At 30.5% G+C, this 20,847-nt stretch overlaps 1 protein-coding gene and 1 long non-coding RNA gene across 2 annotated transcripts; one reads left to right on the top strand and one right to left on the bottom strand.

The window, feature by feature from the left end:
• Positions 1-822: 822 nt before the first annotated feature.
• Positions 823-1,561, bottom strand: LOC129916040 (uncharacterized). The gene is made up of 2 exons (XM_055995803.1): positions 1,341-1,561; positions 823-1,258 (listed from the first exon to the last, which is right to left on the bottom strand). The coding sequence occupies exons 1-2, from the start codon at positions 1,515-1,517 to the stop codon at positions 1,082-1,084; spliced, it is 354 nt and encodes a 117-aa protein (XP_055851778.1). The 5' UTR covers positions 1,518-1,561; the 3' UTR covers positions 823-1,081.
• Positions 1,562-20,003: 18,442 nt separating this feature from the next.
• On the top strand, positions 20,004-20,513 carry LOC129916042 (uncharacterized). Its single transcript, XR_008772400.1, has 2 exons — positions 20,004-20,195; positions 20,266-20,513. It is a non-coding gene; the product is annotated as an uncharacterized LOC129916042 (long non-coding RNA).
• The last annotated feature ends 334 nt before the right edge of the window (positions 20,514-20,847 follow it).

Raw genomic sequence — 20,847 nt, 5'->3', positions numbered from 1 at the left:
CAGAGCTAATTTAGATGATTTTTGTTCCTAAACGTCGGTAATGAAAAATACTTCAACCTTTATGAGTTCAAAATTGCCGGTGTTGCCGTTCTGTTTTTTTTTTAACTAAGAACAATTTTTTTTTTATTCATAAATTAAATGATGTCAAAATATTATTTAAATTGTTAACAGAAAAAAAAATTAGGTATATGTGAGTGATGGATAATATTAAATCGTTTAGGCTGTAGAAGTAATTTCCTCACAAATTGACTTCAAATGTAAAAAAAAAGTATTACAACACACCGCCAATACATACATTACTAAGCTATACATTTTTACAAAGCCAGAAGTTTATTTATATCTGTAAAATTAAAATCAAGTAAACTGAATGAGGTGCTCTTGAAAATAAAGGTACCTACTTAAACTCAGAATTTGGTGAACAAATTAAGTACATACATAATTACAAAAAATTAACTTGTCTTTTTTCAAAATAAAAAATTTTCCAGAAGTCGAAGATAGGGGTACAAAAGCCCTTTTTTTCAATATGCATATCTCGTAAACAAAAAGCAAAATTTTAATAGGTATATTGAATTAAAAACAAAATTGCTTTTTTTACGAGATGTATGTATAACAAAAACCAAATAGGGGGATTTTGCACTCCTATCTTCAATTCCCATTCAGATTAGTTCAATAAAAACCCGTGAACGTGTCGAAAATTCTTTCTGTACTTATAAGACATGATTTCAATAGCCTATTTAATTGAATGTTTGGATTTGAAAAAAAATATCCTTTTTTTTTTGAAAATTCGACGGGCTTGGAAATTAATATTTTTAAAATTTAAAATTAAGCTGTTGAATATTTTGTTCAGACATTTTTGAAAACCTAGGTATTTTAATACGTTCCTACACATGTACACGTCAAAATAATTTTTTTGTAAAAATTTATATACAACAACAAAAAATTAATTGAATAATAAAAACTGTGTTTAAACTGCAATTGATTTTATTTTACGTTTTTTTACTGTCTACATTTTTATTATTTTTGCAAAATGTTTTCAAGCATACAATCAATTTAATATTTTGGTAGAAAGTAGGATAGGTTTCTACTTTCCGTAAATAACCACTTGGTAGTCCAAGTTAGACTTTCCACCGCACTGGATATTCATTGTCATATATTTATAACCGGGACCGCCAGCAATAAGAGTTGGATGGCTGTTTGTTGTGTTTCGTGAATTGTCAATAGCTTGCATGGCTGTGATTGTTAATTTGTTGTTTTTTTTCTGCAAACAAAAATAAAAGTCTAATTTAAGCAACGATCTATTGACAAGATATTAACAAAAAAAAAAAAAAAAAAAAACTTACATATTCTGGGAATTGAACTTTCCTGGTAATTCCATAATAAGATGTGTAGTTGAAGACACGCTGAGAGAATATAATTTTATCCTTTGATCCGATTCTGCCCCATGTTTGACTAATACCAAAAGAAGTTGCAGCAAAAACTGCTAAAACAGTGAATACAATTACTCCAACGTTCTTCATGATGCCTATGATTTAGAAAATCGAGTGATAATATTCCACAGCTGTTTACGCTGTTTTATACCCAAGCGCCAACCCACCTAGCTCTTAATCAAAGTCTTATCTTATCATTTCACTACCTGATGGCTTTTACGAAACTAATGATAACAAAATTATTGAGTGACAAATTCAAGAAGATCTATTTATTTATTCATATAAGTAGATACTTATCGGAGTTCCACGAAAATTGAAATCATTTTGATCGAAATTGCAAAAAATTGAAAACAAAAATTTTATAATAGGTTCATAATTAAAAATAATTATGATAACAAAGACTTTCCTGTGAAGTTTGAAGTGTTTTTAATTTGCAAAAAAAAAGAAGAAAAAAATTGTTGAAGATAGTGCGGCATACCGAAACAATAACAAACCTATCCGAATGAATCAAAGTAAATTATAATTGGAAGTTTAAATTAGAAAACAAAAGATAAAACACGTTTTCAAGAGGCTTTGAGCAAAAAAAAAGTATGGAGAGGCAGAATTTCGAAATACGAAAAAAAATGCATAGAAACAAGAAATTTGGTTTCTGACTCGAAATTTTCCTAAATCCTAACTGCTCTCCAATCTTTTCTTTCCATTATCAGTGAGTACCGTTTCTTACCCTCCTTCTCCTACCCACCTAGTTTTGCTATAAGTTCGGTAGATAGTCCAGTGCATTTATGATGTTCATATATGGGCGACCCAGAAGTTTGTACCACCCCCAAATTTGTTTTGCTCATTCGATAGAACATTGGCTGAATATCATTACCCTCATTTTTCGCACTCGCGAAATTCACCTTTCGGACGCCATCTTGGATTTTAGTTTTCGTTGAATATCTCGATTTCTATTTATCCTACATAAAAGTTTTGTATACAAGAAACGTAGGCAATTAAATTTCGCGTCTTTTATGTTAAGAACACTTTTTCGATATTCTGAATATTAAAAAAGTTACAAGCTAACAAAATTAAAAAAAAAAACAGAAAAAAGTTACAATTTTAAAGTTTTGAGCACTTTTTATCAAAATTATGAAAAAACGTATCTAGAAAAGATTATTCGCCTAACAATTCCCTACAACTCTGCTATAAAACTTTTTTTTTGTATCGCTATAGTTAATAAAGTTATTAATACTTTTTTGTTAAAAAATACCCCTTTTTTACGCAACGAAGAGACTTAAATATAAAAAAATTGCAGGTGCTGAATTTTCTCTTTTAACATAAAGCTATAAAATACTCACTAATCATTTAAAATTCAAGATTTGGTAAAAAAAAATTAAGAAAAAAGTAAAGATAAAAAACACAAACAAAAAAGAGCATTTTTAACAAAAAAAAAGTATTAATAACTTTTGTATTTATAGCGATAGAAAAAAAAGTTGTATAGCAGAGTTGTAGAGAATTTTAAGGTGAATAATCTTACCTCGGAAGGTTTTTTTTTTGTTTTTTTTTTTTACTTTGTTGGCTTGTAACTTTTTTAATATTCAGAATTCGAAAAAGTGTTCTTAACATAAATGACGCGAAAATTAATTGCCTACGTTTCTTGTATTCACAACTTTTATTTAGGATAAATAGAAATCGAGATATTCAACAAAAACTAAAATCCAAGATGGTGGCCGAAAGGTGAATTTCGCAAGTGCGAAAAATCAGGGTAATGATATTCAGCCAATGCTCTATCGAATGAGTAAAAAAAATTTGGGGGTGGTACAAACTGCTGGGTCAAATTATAAATGTACTGGACTAAGAAGAATATTGATGTTTTTAATTAATTCAAATCTCTTTTTTTTTAAAATGCCTCTTATCTACTACATCATCATATAATAAAACGGCGAACATGGTTTTTGTGGTACAAAATACCGGGCCCACAACAACCGAAGGGGCATAAATTATACACTGAACGATAGAGAATGGCCTCTATAAGTGCAGAATCTATTTATTTTTTTACTTTTTCAAACCGAAATAATGAAATTAAACAAATTAAAATTCGATATAAAAAAACGAAGAAAAAAATAACAAAAATAATAAAAAATTATTAAAATTATTTTTATTTTAAGTGGAGTGATTGAATATAATTCAATATAAGTTCAAGTGACCTCAAAACGCTTTATAAAATTTTTGGAGTTGAGGTCACTTGAACTTACATATATTGAATTTCATTGTTTTAGTTAGTTTAGAAGTAGGGTGTTTGTTTTATTACCATGAATTTTTTTGTTAAAACCGAATTCTATTAAAATCGAGTCTATTACCCGACAAACAATTTTGGTTCTATAAAGCTTTACAGATGCAATTGTTGTATCTATAAAGCATTATAGAAGCAAAATTGTTAGTAGGATACTAAGGTCCAATCTTTTGTAAACACTTTTGATACAAATGAAATCTATCTTCGTCCTTTTCTCTCTTGAAAGAACACAAGAATTTGACAGTTCCTTTACCATTTTACCAAGTTTTCACTTTTAAGCCCTAACTACATTGGCTCAAAAAGTGAAAAAGTACAAAAGTGAAAATTTTCAAACGCATTTTTATATGGTTTTTCGGGGTAGAAAATTAAAAAAAAATTATGCAGAAAGCTTATTTTTTCGCCTAGAAAACAATTTGTTAACTCTTTTTTACAAGAATGGCGCTAGCGAGAAAAAAAATATTTTCACTTTTGTACTTTTTCAAAAAGTGGTGAATGTATAGTTAAGCCTTTAGACGCTTACATTTTTGCATAAAATGCACTAATATTTTATCGCACACCAAATGCCGCATGACAAAGCGTTTTTCTTATGAGGTTCAGGGAAAACTAACAAAAACGTCTTTTTTGTTTCTTATCTACAATAACAATAAAAAAAAGGGAAATTTACAATTTTTTTTTATTTCTTTCTAGCGCTATTTGTTTTTGTTTATTAAAGCAAAAATTAAGATTTCTGCATCATTATTTTTGATTTTAAGGTAAGAAAAACTGTCAAAAAATGAGTTTGAAAATTTTCATTTTTTTTTTCGTTAGAGTAATTTTAAAAAAGAGTTAACAAATTGTTTTTTATACAATAAAATAAGTTTTTTTATACAAAAAAATAAGCGAAAAAAGCCATTTTTTGCAAAAAGTCAAAAAGTGAGAAATTTCAAACTCATTTTGTGACAGTTTTTACGACCAAAAAATTAAAAATTATGATGCAAAAAGCTTATTTTTTGGTTTCGAACAAAATTTTTGTAGTTTTTTCCAAAAACAAACAGCGCTAGAAAAAAATAAAAAAAATTATTTTTGTAAATTTCCCACTTTTTCACTTTTTAGGTCATTGTAGGTGTGGCTTTAACATAAAAAAAACGTTATCGTGCGACGCAGTTGGTGTGGTAAAGCCTTAAGAATTGATTTGTTTGATTAAAAAATGTCGATTCTCACTTTCAAAGGGATCTTTTGCTTAAAACTTCACTGCCACACAGTACCACGGATTACCTTTTTACTACTGTATACTGTGAAGATCAACACCTGAACGCACCTTTAATAAATGTGAACCTATCTTTAATCTCTTATTAATATCTGAACGCATTCATTAAAATTTTCACAAATATCATTCCAACTTGAAGTGCGATAAATAACGCCCTCTCCTTTCCGGAAATTTAAACTTCTGCAAGCTAAGCTAAGACTAGAACCTACAAAGACAAACAATGGTGTGAATGACAAATTTGAGTGAAATTGGTGGAGGTTGAATGATTGAATGATGGAATTTGAACGAATTTAACATGAAACAGGTTGAATTGAATCGCATAATGCAAGGTGCAAACACAATGCATTAAGGCGATTACACTTTGCATTTTCTTTTTCGATACTTTTTTTACGTAGTTGAGCGTAGTTAAAACGTAGTTCAACAATATCTAAATCAGGTTTAAAAAATGTCAAAAAGTATGTATATTATATGTATATACCTGTGTATTTTGTCTTCAAAAGGTGTAGTTAATCGCAAGAAAACAACAACAAATACTATACAAAATAATGAAACAATTTTGGTATAATTGTGTTTAAAACTGTGCAAATAAAAATAAAATAAAGAAATTGGCACTCGAATTTCGAGGGCGGGGTCGGCTAGTTTTTATTATTATTCAATTTTTTCTATTAAATATTTTATGACTTCTTCTAAACGCCATGCTGAATCATTTTCATTTAGGAAGGTTTGTTTTTGTTTTGATTAGCCTCATAATCTCGACGACTTTCCCCGGGTAAATCACAGAGTTTACCTGTTTCCTTATCAATGTTATTAATTTACATTTTAAATTGCAAATTTTAATCAATCTGATTTCGAGGAACTCTGATAACTACTCAAGTCTTGTACTGAATATGATTCATGAATGATAAAAATATCTTCATTAATTTGTGACTAAATACATTGTCACTGTAGTTTCGTAAAATCATTAAAGTAATGTGATAAGATAAGACTTACACACAGTTTAGTTCTGGAAATGGTATAAATAGTTAACAAAGGTGTGACATAGTATCAGTAACTGTTCAAAGTCATTGACATTATGAAGAACGTCGGAGTAATTTTATTTACCATTTTAGTAGTTTTTGCTGCTGCTTCCTATGGTATTACCACATCATGGGGCAAGATCGGTTCAAAGGATAAGATCATCTTCTCTCAGCGTGTTTTCAATTATACATCTTATTATGGACTGACAAGAAATGTTCAATTCCCAGAATATGTAAGTTAATTTTTCATATTTTTAATCATGGCTGTTATATTAAGTAATTTCTTTCTTTTTTTTTTTTAGAAAAAAACAAATAAAATAAAAATCACAGCAGTTCAAGCTATTGATCAGTCACCAAACAGAACAAACAGCCATCCAACTCTTTTCTCTGGCGGTCCTGGCTATAAATTCTTAACAATGAATTTCCAGTGCGGAAGTAAAGCCAATTTGGATTATCAGTTGATCATTTATGGGAAGAAATAGCTAGACGAACTCATTGATCGAAATAATAAATTAATAGGAATTTGAAAAAAGTTTTTTTTATATTTAAAAGATCGATATTATTATTACTCCTAAAGAAAAATAGAAATACAAATTTTCTAATAAGAACAAATATATGTAGTTGGTATATTAGATTTGGAAAAGTAGTTTATAAATTTATTATAAAAAAAAAATTACAAAATCGTATTTCTACACTGAGGGAAAAAAAGCACCGTAATAAGTAAAATGTTAAACGTTGATTTAATGTTGAAAAAATTAACATGAAACTTCTTCAAAATAAAATTAAAACAACGTAAGAAATTTTTATATTTTTGTCGGACTTCAGCTTTTGTTTCATTTTATCACTCTAATTTTCAACAGTGAGATAGCACGTTGGTAAAACATTCGCCTAGTAACCCAAGAGTTGTAGGTTCAATCCCCAGCGACTACTTATTTTTTCTATTTTTTTAATAAATTGATGCTTTTTTTAAAGTTGAAACAACTTTGATTCAAAGATGTTTTATAACGGTAAACCACTTTAAAGTAACGATGTTCTACTTTGATTTTAAAATTTTCGTCTTCAACGCAAAATTATTCCGAAAAATAGTTGAATCAACGTGCTTTTCGTTGATTTTAAGTTGTTTTTTCCCTCAGTGTACAGTGAGTTTTTGAAGGCGCTTAATTAAAGGACATTTTTTAAATTAAATAAATTCTAAATAGTATTGCAATAGCAACCAACACTTTTAGGTTTTTTAACAAGGTTTTCTCCTAGGACATAGGCTTTTGATAAAAATGTATTTGAAGTATCAGGTCTTTTAGGCTTTTTTGTCTCTTTCATTCTATCAGTGTTTTACTACTACTTTTACTAATTTAATTTTAAAAAAATCCTATTTTAATTTAATTAAATCGTCAAAAAATCTATTTTTTAGCCCTGAGAGGAATTTTTAAGACTTAAAGCTGAATTAGGCAAAACATGGTCTATACACATAAAAAAAAAACACATGTTCGATTTTCAGTATTTTTAAACTTTACTCGAAAATAAAACATAACTTTAGAATAGTTTAAAGATTACATTACATTTACATTTTAATGTAATCTGAAGATAAGTCTTCTAGACTAGACACATTGCAGCTTCGGAAACTAAGTGCATTTGGCTGATACAGCACAAGACATTAATACAACAGAGAAAGACAAAGAAAGAAAGAACAACAGAAACACATATAACACATAACTACGTGGCACAGAGGGGAGACATAGTTGACAATTGTCTCATGGCTTCAGTTAAGCTGGGTGATTTTAGAAAAACCTTCTGAGCCGACCGTTGCACAGTGGGCCCATATGGCCTTAGGCGTCTCAAAAATCTGTAACTATGTTGTCTTTTGTGATAATTGCTTCAAATTTGGAATATAATGCCTTTGATATTATAACGAATCATTCAACTTACTTTTTTTTTTAATTAAAATTGTTTTTAAGCTTTTAAAAATTAGTCAAAGTTCAAAAAGTACGATTTTCGCTTGATTTGGGTATTTAAAAATGTCTGTAACTATTTTGTCTCCTGAAATAATTAAACCAAATTTGGAACATATTATCTTTAATGTATCAAAAATCATTGAGCGTAGTTTTTTTTTGAATGCAAATTATTTTTGATCTTTGAAAAGCTAGGCAAAATTCAAAAAGTACAATTTTGGCTCGACTATGGCGTTCCAAAAATCTGTCATTTCTTCGAGTCTGAAAATAATTAACTCAAATTAGGAATTTATATTACCTGAAATGTTTAATAAATTATTTGACACACTGTTTTTTTAACTAATATTTTTATTTAAGTATTAAAAAAAATACGATTTTGACAAGGCTAGAACGTCTCAAAAATCTGTAACTTTTGTATCTTAAAAGATTATTTTCTCAAATTTTGTAAAATAAGATAAAACTGGTTTCTTAATTTTATAAAGGCCTTCCTTTCGTGTCTTAAAATTACTTAATTATTTTTATGAGTATAAAATGAAGAAAAAATACATTTCAATGTAGTTTGTTTGTGTTACGTTATTTGAAATTAAAGCTATTTTATTGAAAAATTATAAGAAAAATATTGATTATACTCATTTTAAATAAAGTCGTTTGTAAGGCAAAGTGAAATAGTCAAAAAACTACGCTTTTGAGAAAAGAGCAACAAAAGACAAAAAAAAACTGGTTGTCAATTTTCATGAAAATTCTTCTTAATTAAATACTTTAAACGGCTCTTATGAAAATCTTCGAGTAAAATCAAAATCAGTAAATAAAATCTCTATGTAACTTTTTCCATAGATGAAATTTTTTAAAGAATTACAATATAAAATTCTAACATTTTTCTGCCACCTTAGACAAATATCTTCAATTTCGAGTGCATATACTAAGTCCAAGAGCCCACAGCAAATTTTGGGAGTGGAGGTATAACTAAAATGTGAGTATTCAGTTTTATAGCCTTATGCGTTTTAATAACGAATTCAAAAGTCTGGCAGCTTTAAATCGCGGCTTTATATGGTTTCCGAGGGGTTAAATATCGCGAGTTTTCCAATTAATGTGAGTAGGCTAAATTAACACAAAATCACATTCTGAATATAAGGTCTGATGATGCTCTGTCATTCCCCCAAAGTCTAAAGACATCAATCTTGACAGTGCGATCAATAGAAATCAAGATATGCATTGAAACAGGTCAGGATGCACCAAAATACGTTTTTTTGTACTATGTCCTTCGACAGATATATCGTTCTCTCTCAAAGAAAAGCAGATGAAAGCAGCCAATTCTTTTTGTATCTTTTAGTACATAAACCAAATTTTTTGAAAAAAAGTAGACAGCGGAAACATTTAAAACTCAATTCGAAATTAAAAAAACTGCAAATAAAAGCTTATGGTGTGAAAAAAATAATATTATTTAAAAACATATTTTTAAAAATTTTTTATTTTCAGCAATATAAATAGCAGTTAAAATAAGCTTTCCAACGACATACAACACTTATATAATTTATTCAAATATAGTTTTGAAAACGTATCGTGAAGATTTGATTTATTTTGTTACTCAAACAAAGTATTTTCAAGTTAAGACTTCAGATACAATTTTGTAATAGAGAAACTCATTTTAAAAATCAATTTTCAATGAAAACATACAGATTGACTTTCCCTTGATTCATTTCATTCAATTTCATAAAAAAAAAAATTACCGCACCGTTTTAGGCGTCATTTTACGTTAACCTTATTTACCAGTTGGATATCACTGTGACACTTTTTGTTTCCTGGAATATCTCGTAAAATAATACATTTTTGAAAACCTGAATTTTTTTAAATTCTGTTTCGTTTGCAAGATTCTTCATCAAAAAGCTTGTCAGCATTCCAAAATTTCCTGCTTCCTTCTCATGGCTGGGCAGAAAAAAGTATCAAAAATGTTTACCTACTTTATCTCAAGCTATAGCTTGAGATAAAGAAAGACAGAAAGACAAGACAGAACTGCGAATACACTTGGAGGCACTATTATCAATATTTTTGACAACGTTTAAAATTGGGCCTAGAGCTGGCTTTGCAGGCTCCAACTTGAACCCCTATTATTTTTTTTCCGGGCACTTCGGAATTTTGATAAGGGATCCCTTAAGCAAAAAATACAATGCAGAAATATCCAATTTTTTGACAATAAATTTCCCATCAAAGCGGTTAGCACAAAAACGAACAGACCAAAGGTCAACTGGATAGTTTTTTTTTGATCAAATGCAATCTGACAATTAGGCTCATTTATAAACATATCCATCTTAAAATTACAAATCTTTCATAAGAAACTATGCATCTGTCCAGATATATCACCAGTCTGAGGAACAATATTGTCCTTTTCTACTCATTCACCCATATTGCAATAAGAAAAATTAAAAATTTAATAAAAGAAAAAAAACGAACAAATTATGCATAAGAATCCTTTTACCGGCCCATATCGAATAGTAAATCCTGTTATCACAACACAATCTTTATTTAGCAACAATGGCATAAGGATCCCACAGAAGAAAAAAAATCAGAAATAAATTAAATCCTTTACTTGCTGCACTTATCGTATACATTATATTGTGTGTGTGTTGAATCCCGATTAAGGATAACTATTGCAACCAACTCAACCAACCCGAAAGATGGCAGTTAACCGTGAAAAGGATAATGCATCGAAGAAAGATACTTTCTTGTTTAAATCATTCGGATTTCGGACACTTTGCCGAGGGTGTGTATCTGTGTGTATGTTTGTTTTGTAGTTAAGAGGTCTTGGAGGTCCCTCACCTTTAAAAAAAACAGCATGGATCAAAAAGATAGAAGAAAGTTGGAAATGCAACAGACATGTCCTGTAAATGAAGATGGGGAGAAAATTTCCGGTTTTTTCTTTATTTTATTTTTATTGTTATTCTAAATTTTTATGATTATTTTTATCTATTTTTTTTTTACGGGTTACATAAGGTATTGTCTCGGGAGTAGGGAGTAAGACCTGTTCGCTGTTGATTGCAGTGTCATGCAAATATTTCAGTTTTTTTTTCTATTTTTATAATCTTGAACTATGGCTTGATTCTTTTTTCGGTTTTTGAGGGAATTTGTTGTTGTTTTTCTTTATGCTGATTATAAGATTTTGTCAGCATTATGAATGTGAATTATGAATACAAGATGCGCGTGTGTAACATTTTAAAGGAAAACAAAAATTACAATAGGACATCTGTCAGTTAAATTTGATTTGAAAAGAAAATCTGATTGACGTAATATGAAAGTGAGGGAACATAATATTAACCATCAGTAAAAATTTTTACTTGCGATATAGGTAGGGGAAAGTGGCCTAAAATGGCACCCCAATTTAAAATGGCCCCCTTGCTAGAAATCGTAGAATCGAAAATAATTAGAAAGTTTTATGAACGCGATTCTTTAGTTTATCTGGCAAAACCAACATATACGAAATTTCATTAACTTCAAGCCATTATTTGAAATTTGACAGGTCAAACTGTCTCTATCCACATCAAAAAGTACACTCGTAAAAATTTTGTGAAATTTTTTTTGCAAAAAAAAGTATGAAAAACATTGTATTTTGGAAAAAGAAGTTAATGTGTGTACGCATGAAGTATTTCTTATTAATTTACTGAAATAAGTTGGTTTAAAACGATTTTAAATTTTTTGGTGTAAAAATTAAATTGAAAAAACTCAATATGGGCAAAATGGCCTACTTAGTGGTCGGGTAAAATGGCATACCTATTTCACATGTCATTTTAAATTTTTTTTCACATTTTCATTTTTTTAAAGTGAAAATAGTTGCTATTTATGAACGATGTACAGAGAGGAAGTCCTGGACTGAGGAAAGCCCTTGATTCCGTCAAAAACCTTTAAAAAAGCATCCAAAACACTCAAAGTTGCAAAAACTACAAAAACGAGACGAGCAACCAACATGAACTGGGTTTTGAATGACTCGATGAAAGATCTGGGGGGATTAAGCACCACTTGTTCCAAAAAAAATGGAAAAGAAGACCTTTGACTCAATTTTGCATTTAAAATCACGTATGTTTGGACAGTGTGCCATTTTACCCGGTTAAATTTGTTCAGTGAAATTTGTAGACGTCTTGAAAATTAAAAAGATTAAATACTTTTTGGAACTTTTTCAACTCGCAAATGAAAAAAATGTGAGAGTAATATATTAAACTTTGAAAAGTATATATTATTTAAGTTTGAATGCTACTGTTTTTCGAGATATAGGACATTTTCCTTAGGGGGGCCATTTAAGGCCACCTTCCCCTACTATATATCAAGTTATGCAGCGAAGAAGGCAGCGAACTAGCTGTTTTAGTCTAGAATATGGAATGTGCAATGACTAACGGGAGAAAAAAGTCATTGGAAATTTTTTTATAGAATTCTATCTGCAAGACATCAGAAAGTCGTCATGGAAAAATCTTTTTGACTTCTATGAGTAGAACAGATTGGTCCCCAAATTTGCCGCCCCTAAAATCTGCCGCCCCTAAAATCTGCCACCCTAGCCTCCAGCCTACTCAGCCTTCTGGTAAATCCGCCTCTGCCTGCCATAGAACCGTTTTTTTTTTTTCAAATCCGATTATCTCCGAAATTGCTAATTCGATTTCAACGAAACTTTTTCTGAGGAAGCATTTATATACAATTTAAATATAAACCAAAAAACAAATTTCCAAAAAAATAATTTTTGGATTTTTAAAAAAATTTTAAAATTTTTTTTTTTGAAAAATCAAATTTTCGAAAAGGGACATTGAATTTTTTTGAAATTTTGTTTTTAGATGTTGATTTGTGATCTCTACAAAATGGCATACCAATTTTATTTTAAAACATTTTTTCCAATAAATTATTTATAAAAAATTAGTTTTTTTAAAAAACGGCTCTAACGATTTTGAAAATTTTTTTTCTAAAAATGCATCTTAATATATCAATCAAAACTGCATACTTGTTTTGGAGGGCAATTTGATTTCATATTTTATTTTATTTTTAAAAAACGAATTTTATTTTTTTTTTTCCAAATTTCTATATAAAAAGTCTTAAAAATTTAAGCAACTTTAACTCTAAGAGCAAGTTCGTGCGACCCAGTCGTGCATTTTATTTTGTTAGTAGAACGACCCGGTACTTTGATTGCAATTCCAATAGCTACGATTGCCTCCAAAATCATGGGTATGAACTTAGCGAATTACTTTTTGTTAATCGAATTGAGAATAGTTTATTAATTAGTTGCAATTAACGGCAATTTGATTGATTTTTTTCGATATGTTAGTTTTGGTTTTACTGTCGTTTTTCGCTCAGTTCAAGTAAACTTAGCGAAAGACCCCCTGAATCGAATCAATACTAGGTGCGTATTTTGTTGCTAATTAGTTTTAGTTTAGTCAATTTTGATTATTTCGCTCCGGTAGTTTTTGTGTATTTGGGTATTTCGCTCAGTTTACGTAAACTAAGCGAATCCAAAAAAAGTTTATATTTTGTTGTTGCATAGTATTGCCAATTTAGATTTTGTTTCTCCGCAATTTTTTGTTTTTAGTGTTTCGCTAAGTTCATATCAACTTAGCGAAACTAGAAAAATTTTAAAAATAATAGAGCAACAAAAATAAAGTTATCGCAACTAATTAGCAACAAAATAATAACAAAATATATAAACATAGTTTGAATTCGCTAAGATGATATAAACTAAGCGAAACTAAAAAAAAAAGAGTGTGTGTACACATGTACACGCGACTGAAGTTATACTTCTCATTCAGTATATGTAAATGAATTTCATTTGATATTTTTAATTTCTATTATTATTAAATTAATTAATCCACACATCGTTTTTTTTTACATTTTTATCAAGTGAACAATAAATTAATTCTTTCATCCTCCTTGCGTCCATGTAGTTTTCAATTTATTCTGTGAAATTTACACATGTTGTGCGGTTCAGAACGTACGGTATACGCTTAACGAAACTAAATGAATTGAGCATAAAATGTGCGATATGGTTATTTTATGAGAATTGTGTGTGCTTCAGCACTAGTAGTAGCAATATGGAACTTGCAGAGTTGCTACAAAGCTCAAAAGTGAGCTGAGCTCACCTCACAGCTCAGCTCAAATTTTGAGCTAGCTGACTTTTGAGCTATGTACCATAGCTCAGCTCATTTGAGCTGAGCTGAAAGTCAGCTGAGCTGATGGTTGAGCTGAGCTGTTGGGTGAGCTAAAGTAAAGTGAGCTGAGCTGAGCTGTGATGGGTGAGAGGATACATTGATTTTTATTTGGAAAGTATAATGAAATATGAAGATATTTTAAACTTTTATAAAACACCATAGCTCAAGATGTTTGGTTCTAGTTATTAATGGAATTATTTTAACACATGGGTATTTTTATAAATAAAACAGATAATTTTTCGTGATCTTTCTCTTGGTTTTTTTTAACCCTAGAAAGATAATCATAATATACGTCTCAGAGACGTATGATTCTAAAAAAGATTTTTGGTCTTATGTTAACACTTTTTGTCATATTTATTTAACTCATTACTTAGATTATTTTAAAGAAGTGATATAATAAATCAAATCAATTTAACAAAAACCCAGAAATTTGAATTGAATTAGATAAAACAGTTCTTTACACGCCATACGTCTTACAGACGTAGATTATCTTTCTAGGGTTAATAGTAAATATATTTCTATAAATATTTCTTTTTTAATCATAAAAAAATCAGGTACAATCCGGTTTTACGACTTTTTTCAAAATTCCGAGAAAATCGCGTTTGAAAGTTGGGGTAAATTTTTTTTTCGAAAAATCCCCGAATCTTTGAACGCTCCTGGAAGCTAAACCGCTTGAGAGCAATTTTTGGGAGTGGTGCCAAATGATAGCTTGTGTCATGGGCCTACGCTTTGCACATTATCAGATTTTTAAAAAATCGCCTTCCATGTTAAACCGCCACATCATGCCTTTTTTTTCAGAATCGGGCTTAACTTTTTTTTTACCTTTAAGTTCTCCTGGTTTGAGAACGCGTGTACCTACAGGGATGGAAGTTGTACCCAAATGTAGGTTAGAGTCCCCGCTACCTTTTGGCATCAAAAAATTTTTTTTCATTTTTTTCAAAATTCCGAGATATAGGCGTTGGAAGGCTTTGATCTAGAGACAGGGGAGTGGTGCCATATGAAAGCTTATATTCTCAGCTACCCGAAAGTGGTATAATCCGGTTTTTCGATTTTTTTCAAAATTCCGAGAAAATCGTGTTTGAAAGTTGGGGTAAATTTTTTTTTCGAAAAATCCCCGAATCTTTGAACGCTCCTGGAAGCTAAGCCGCTTGAGAGCAATTTTTGGGAGTGATGCCAAATGATAGCTTGTGTCATGGGCCTACGCTTTGCACATTGTCAGATTTTTAAAAAATCGCTTTGCATGTTAAACCGCCACATCATGCCTATTTTTTCAGAATCGGGCTTAACTTTTTTTTTACCTTTAAGTTCTCCTGGTTTGAGAACGCGTGTACCTACAGGGATGGAAGTTGTACCCAAATGTAGGTTAGAGTCCCCGCTACCTTTTGGCATCAAAAAAATTTTTTTCATTTTTTTCAAAATTCCGAGATATAGGCGTTGGAAGTTGGGGCGCTCACTTTCAGCTCAGCTCACTTTCAGCTCAGCTCAAATGAGCTAAGCTATGGTACCTAGCTCAAATTTGAGCTGAGCTGTGAGCTGAGCTGAAATGTTAGCTTTTTGCAACCCTGGCAACTTGCCACATGCAACTTGCCACACGCAATTTGCCACATGCAACTTGCCACACGCAACTTGCCACATACAACTTGCCACATGCAACTTGCCACATGCAACTTGCCACATACAACTTGCCACATGCAACTTGCCACATGAAATATGTAACTTGCAACGTGTTGTGTGTTTTATGTTTTCCGTACTGTGGCGTACTGCATTTTTAAATACTAAAGTACTGCGTACTCTAAAGGTGAAACGACAGCCCTGCTACCCAGGGTGATCGCGTCATAATCCCTTTGACATTCTTGTCAAAAAGTAAATTTTCATACCCACCCTCCCATAAGAAGTATAACTTCAAAAAAACAAAAACAATCGGAAAAAAACAAAAACATGCAATATTGGTTTATGATGCAAAACTAGCTGATGAACCAAAAGACAATAGCATGTTTCTAAAAAAAAAATCTTAACTAACCTTTACATAGAAGACATCAAATAATCCCGATCGATTGGCTATTATTTCAAGACTCAATTCAAAAGGAAGAAAACAAAAATTTGCTTCTTGAAAGGCATTCTTTTAGTGTTCTTTAGCATCAACTGTAGGTAATCCTGGTCCTTATAGTGCTATAGTATATATGTAGTTATAAAGCTATACACGCACAATTTGAACGGTAATACCTTCGTGCCTTTGCTTTGCTTTAAACTAGTATAAGCAAAAGGTATTGCTGAAGACAAAATCATACAAAGGTTATAGAATATCTCTGTACTAGAACCTTATACAGTATATAACTCGTGTATTTATATATAACTATCTGCGTAGTTATAGATACTTTCTGCAGGCAAGGATAAATCCCTCTGCTTAAGGTGTCCTTTGCTTTCGAAGATAAGACGTGGACGTGGGTGGTAATGCTGCCAAAGCAAGAAGTGGCTCTGTAGAGCTGAGTAAAATGTTCGTTGGTCCAGACATTACTGCGAACAGCATCAGCAGTATTATAGAGTATAGAACACCACCAGCGGAACATCGTATAAATGGACACTCCATCTTGGGATGCAGAAGACATACAACAAATGTGGTACCTATGAAATATGTACATATCTCTACGCACACACAACCTATATAGATGGAAGACACTCTATTGCGTACATTTTGGGACTCTTGATTAGGGTCAGAGAGGTAAAAAGTAAAAAGCAAAAACTAAAAAGTAAAAAGTAAAAAGTAAAAAGTAAAAAGTAAAAAGTAAAAAGTAAAAAGTAAAAAGTAAAAAGTAAAAAGTAAAAAGTAAAAAGTAAAAAGTAAAATGTAAAAAGTAAAAAGTAAAAAGTAAAAGGTAAAAAGTAAAAAGTAAAAAGTAAAAAGTAAAAAGTAAAAAGTAAAAAGTAAAAAGTTAAAAGTAAAAAGTTAAAAGTAAAAAGTAAAATGTAAAAAGTAAAAAGTAAAAAGTAAAAAGTAAAAAGTAAAAAGTAAAAAGTAAAAAGTAAAAAGTAAAAAGTAAAAAGTAAAAAGTAAAAAGTAAAAAGTAAAAAGTAAAAAGTAAAAAGTAAAAAATTAAAAATTAAAAAGTAAAAAGTAAAAAGTAAAGTGGAACTGGAAAAATAGAAAGTTGAAAAAGAAGACCAGAAAATTCAACCCCTATCAAAAGACTTGAAGTGTATTATTGATATGGGGATGAGTGTGTATATGAAATTCTGTGAAGTATAACGTAGGCCGAAATGCCCATCGGTTAGCCAACGTCTCTCATATCCTGCCTTTTTAATGGATCGTGCAAGGACTACGATGATGATGGCAACAGCACACATTCTGCTGGAGAAAGCTCAAAACCGTTTGCTTCAAAATCGTATGTATATAGTAGTTGGTCTCGGTACCTTCGTTAGTGTCTTTCCTTCGTTGTTTGGTTCGTTTGTTCGGGTCTTTCGTTCGTTGACCATGTGTGATTTCAAAAGATGGAAATTCATTTATACCTTAGGAAGAAGTTGGGAATGGGAACGCGTTTTGTCGAGAGCACTTTGTGTATCTTGGCTACAACAAGTTTCAAGCGTTCATAGTCATCGTCGTCGTCGTCAACATCGTTCTTGTCTTCGTTCAAAAGTCCGAAGAGTATTGTTACTGGGCAGTTCATAGGAGTTCGTCAGCTCATCCCTTATTCTGTCGTTCCTGCATGCCACATACTCCCCATTTAGACGCACTTACAAATGCTGTGAGTGATGGTCCTTCGGGATGGGTATGGGAATTATGGGGATATATATGTGTGCGGGAGATGGGCGTGTATAATTTTTGAATGAGTGGCAGGCGAAGTGGTTTTTGATTAATTTTCGGACAAGCCAGAAACGGGTAGGAGGCAATTTCTTGTGATTCTTCTTCTTCTTGGTTCTTGTTCTTCTTTTGCTACACCATCATCATCATCATCTTCATCACCATCGTCTCTATCTTCGTCTTGAAATTGTTGTTAGTTTTGGTTGAGTATTGGGAGAGTTCACAATTTTGGTTCAAAGTTTGCTTCAAGTTTCTTTGGTGATGATTTAAGCGATTTTCTTTGTTCTGCTTGGAAGGACTTTGTCCAATCTTATAACCACTGTCACTATGTATAGATGTATATACAATACATATTTTATATATAAACTTATATGTAGGTATATATTTTTGTACATCTGGGCACTGGGCCACCCACAACAATCACCCTACAATTTTCATTTGTTAAGTGTGTTGCGGAATTATGTGGGTGAAGTTTCTTGATTGTCCAAGATGAAAATTAAATTTAAGAAAATTAATATTGTTGTTTCCCTTCAACGTATATGTATTTATAATAGCCCATTCGAGCAAATACATACATAAAGAAAATTATACAAGTTTTGTATGAAAATTTAAATAGAAAATTTAGAAATCTTAAAATTTAGTTACATAAGATTGGAAAAGTATAAAGGGATTGATGTGCACTCGAAAATTCGTTTATATGATTTATGTCTTATGCATCAACTTCATGACCTATTATTCATTTATTTTACCTATAACAAATTTTTTAATTAGGAATTGTGATTGTTCAAGCTTGTTTTTGGTCAGTTATTACTGCGTGATTAGTTTTATTCAAGAAATAAAAACAAAAATAATGTTGGATCAAAATCGTCGACTTTAAAGTAAGACATATCTTGCTGGTATTCGAAGACAAGATCATTGAACAACGATGCTCTTTGCTGAAAACAGTTTTGAAGCTGTCCAAAAAAGTTTCTCAACAACAACTAGTAGAATTCAACAAAAAGTCCGAAAAAGGCGCTTTTTCTTATACGTAATTGTTTTTTTGCGAATAAGAATGCATAATATGATTTTTTTTCTGTGACCTTTCAAAAGACCCATTTTAAGTTCATACAAATCAGCAATTTTTTTAGGGCTAAGGTTTGGATTTTTTGATGGTCTTTTATTTTTCACAAATTTTGTTCGCAAGAAGGAGCCCCTTTTCAAGTAAAAAGGCAAAAAAAAAGAAACAAAAAAGCGGTTCTTTGATCGTTTTTGGCGATTTGACATAATTGCCGTGGGAAATTTTATTCGACAACTTCGGAATCATGGTTTTGACTCAGTCAAAAATCAATCTCAGTAATTTTAGCTAATTAAATGCTAATTTGTAGTTCGCATGGTTTTTAAGTTATTGAATTTTTCCGTTAAAATGAATTTAGCTGGCAAACGCTGAAATGATGAAATACATAGGTTTGGCTGGCATACAAATTTTTAGCTTTTTAAATGTCTTAAACTACATAAACTTCTTCAAAAATCCGCAAAAATAAGACTGAAAGAGCCGATGAAAATATGAAAAATATAATTTTTTGATGTCCAAAATTTTAACTTATTATCTAAATGATAATTTTTTTGCGTATAATTTTATTTTTTAGCTCTCATCGGTAATTTTTTATTTCAAAAAAGACTACACAAAAAGTGACTCAGACCAGTGGAGAGATTTTGTAAATATTTTTTTTTCTTTTGAAGTTAATTGAAGCTGTGGAAAATAAAATATTCAATGCAAATTCTAATACTTTTAAAATATCTTTGAATAAAATATCTTTAGGATATGTCTAGAGGTTAAAAAGATGATCTTTTGAAGTTTTGCAATAAGTAAAAATTTTACAATAATGTACTATACCTACTTTAGAAATTAGCTTTTTGTTTCTGTTGCTCATTGTTGCATCAAATCAATTAATGTTTAATGAAAAACATTGTCAACACTCTTGTGATGGCACTAGTTTGTTCCACTTATTGGCAGCCGTTATTTTTATTTACTGAATAATTAAAAGAATGTTCGGGTAATTTGTCATTAGCGCAAGCACCATTATGCTGATAAGATAAAACTTTAGACGGGTATAAGTAGACAATTTTCCTAAGATTTTTTAATAGATTTTATTTAGCAATCTCAAGATGAAGAACATTTGCGTAATAGTCTTCACTTTTTTAATAGTTTTCACTGCAACTGCTATTGGAATGCTCACAAAATGGGGAAAACATGTTAATCGTGATAAAGTTATATATTATGAGCAAATCATCAGCTTTGCAACTCCTTATCAAAGTTCCCGAACTATTCAGTTTCCTGCAAGAGTATGTAAAATTTGTATTAATACTTATAACTTTTTTACTAATTAAACGATATATTTTTTTTTTGTTTTAGAAAAAAATTAACAGATTTACAATAACTTTGATTGAAGCTTATGATTACTTTCAAAACAAAAACACCAACGTAACGCTTTTGGCTGGAGGACCAGGCTATAAAAACGTTACAATGAAATTTCAGGCTAAAGAAGGAGTTAATTTAGCTTACGATTTGATTATTTACGGTAAAAAAGTAAGAAAAAGTAAGAAAAAAGTAAAGAAAAATAGTGATAAAAATAAAATAAATAACTAAAATAATCAAAGACACGGGATCTTGTTTAATTTTCATCCTATTTTAAAATGTCCTTGAGTAAGATGAAATCCACAATAACAATGCGACTTGTAATAAGATGGAATTGCATATTTATGTATGACATTTTTCAAATATCAAAAAACAATTAAAAACAAAGTGATCTAAAGTTTAGCTGACAGCTTAGCAAAAGTGAAAAGAACCTCTTCAATAACTACACATTATTACTTCATCAGAAATGTGTTTTTTAGACGTTATAACGTTTTATAAATCGATGAACTGAACCAACTGCATACACGAAAAAGCATGAGGCATGACTCAACCTCACGTTGCGCTTCCCTTATAAGCAGA

This window comes from Episyrphus balteatus, chromosome 3, assembly GCF_945859705.1.
Source record: "Episyrphus balteatus chromosome 3, idEpiBalt1.1, whole genome shotgun sequence".
NCBI lineage: Eukaryota > Metazoa > Arthropoda > Insecta > Diptera > Syrphidae > Episyrphus > Episyrphus balteatus.
The sequence above is the reverse complement of the archived record's forward strand: the minus strand, read 5'-3'. Positions and strand labels throughout refer to the sequence as shown.

What these genes read in the sequence shown, in the direction of transcription:
- LOC129916040 (XM_055995803.1), bottom strand. Translation starts at nt 1,517, where the DNA reads ATGAAGAACGTTGGAGTAATTGTATTCACTGTTTTAGCAGTTTTTGCT. An exon ending in AAGTTCAATTCCCAGAATAT is followed by an intron (nt 1,259 to 1,340) that starts GTAAGTTTTTTT and finishes TTTTGTTTGCAG; the next exon opens with AAAAAAAACAACAAATTAAC.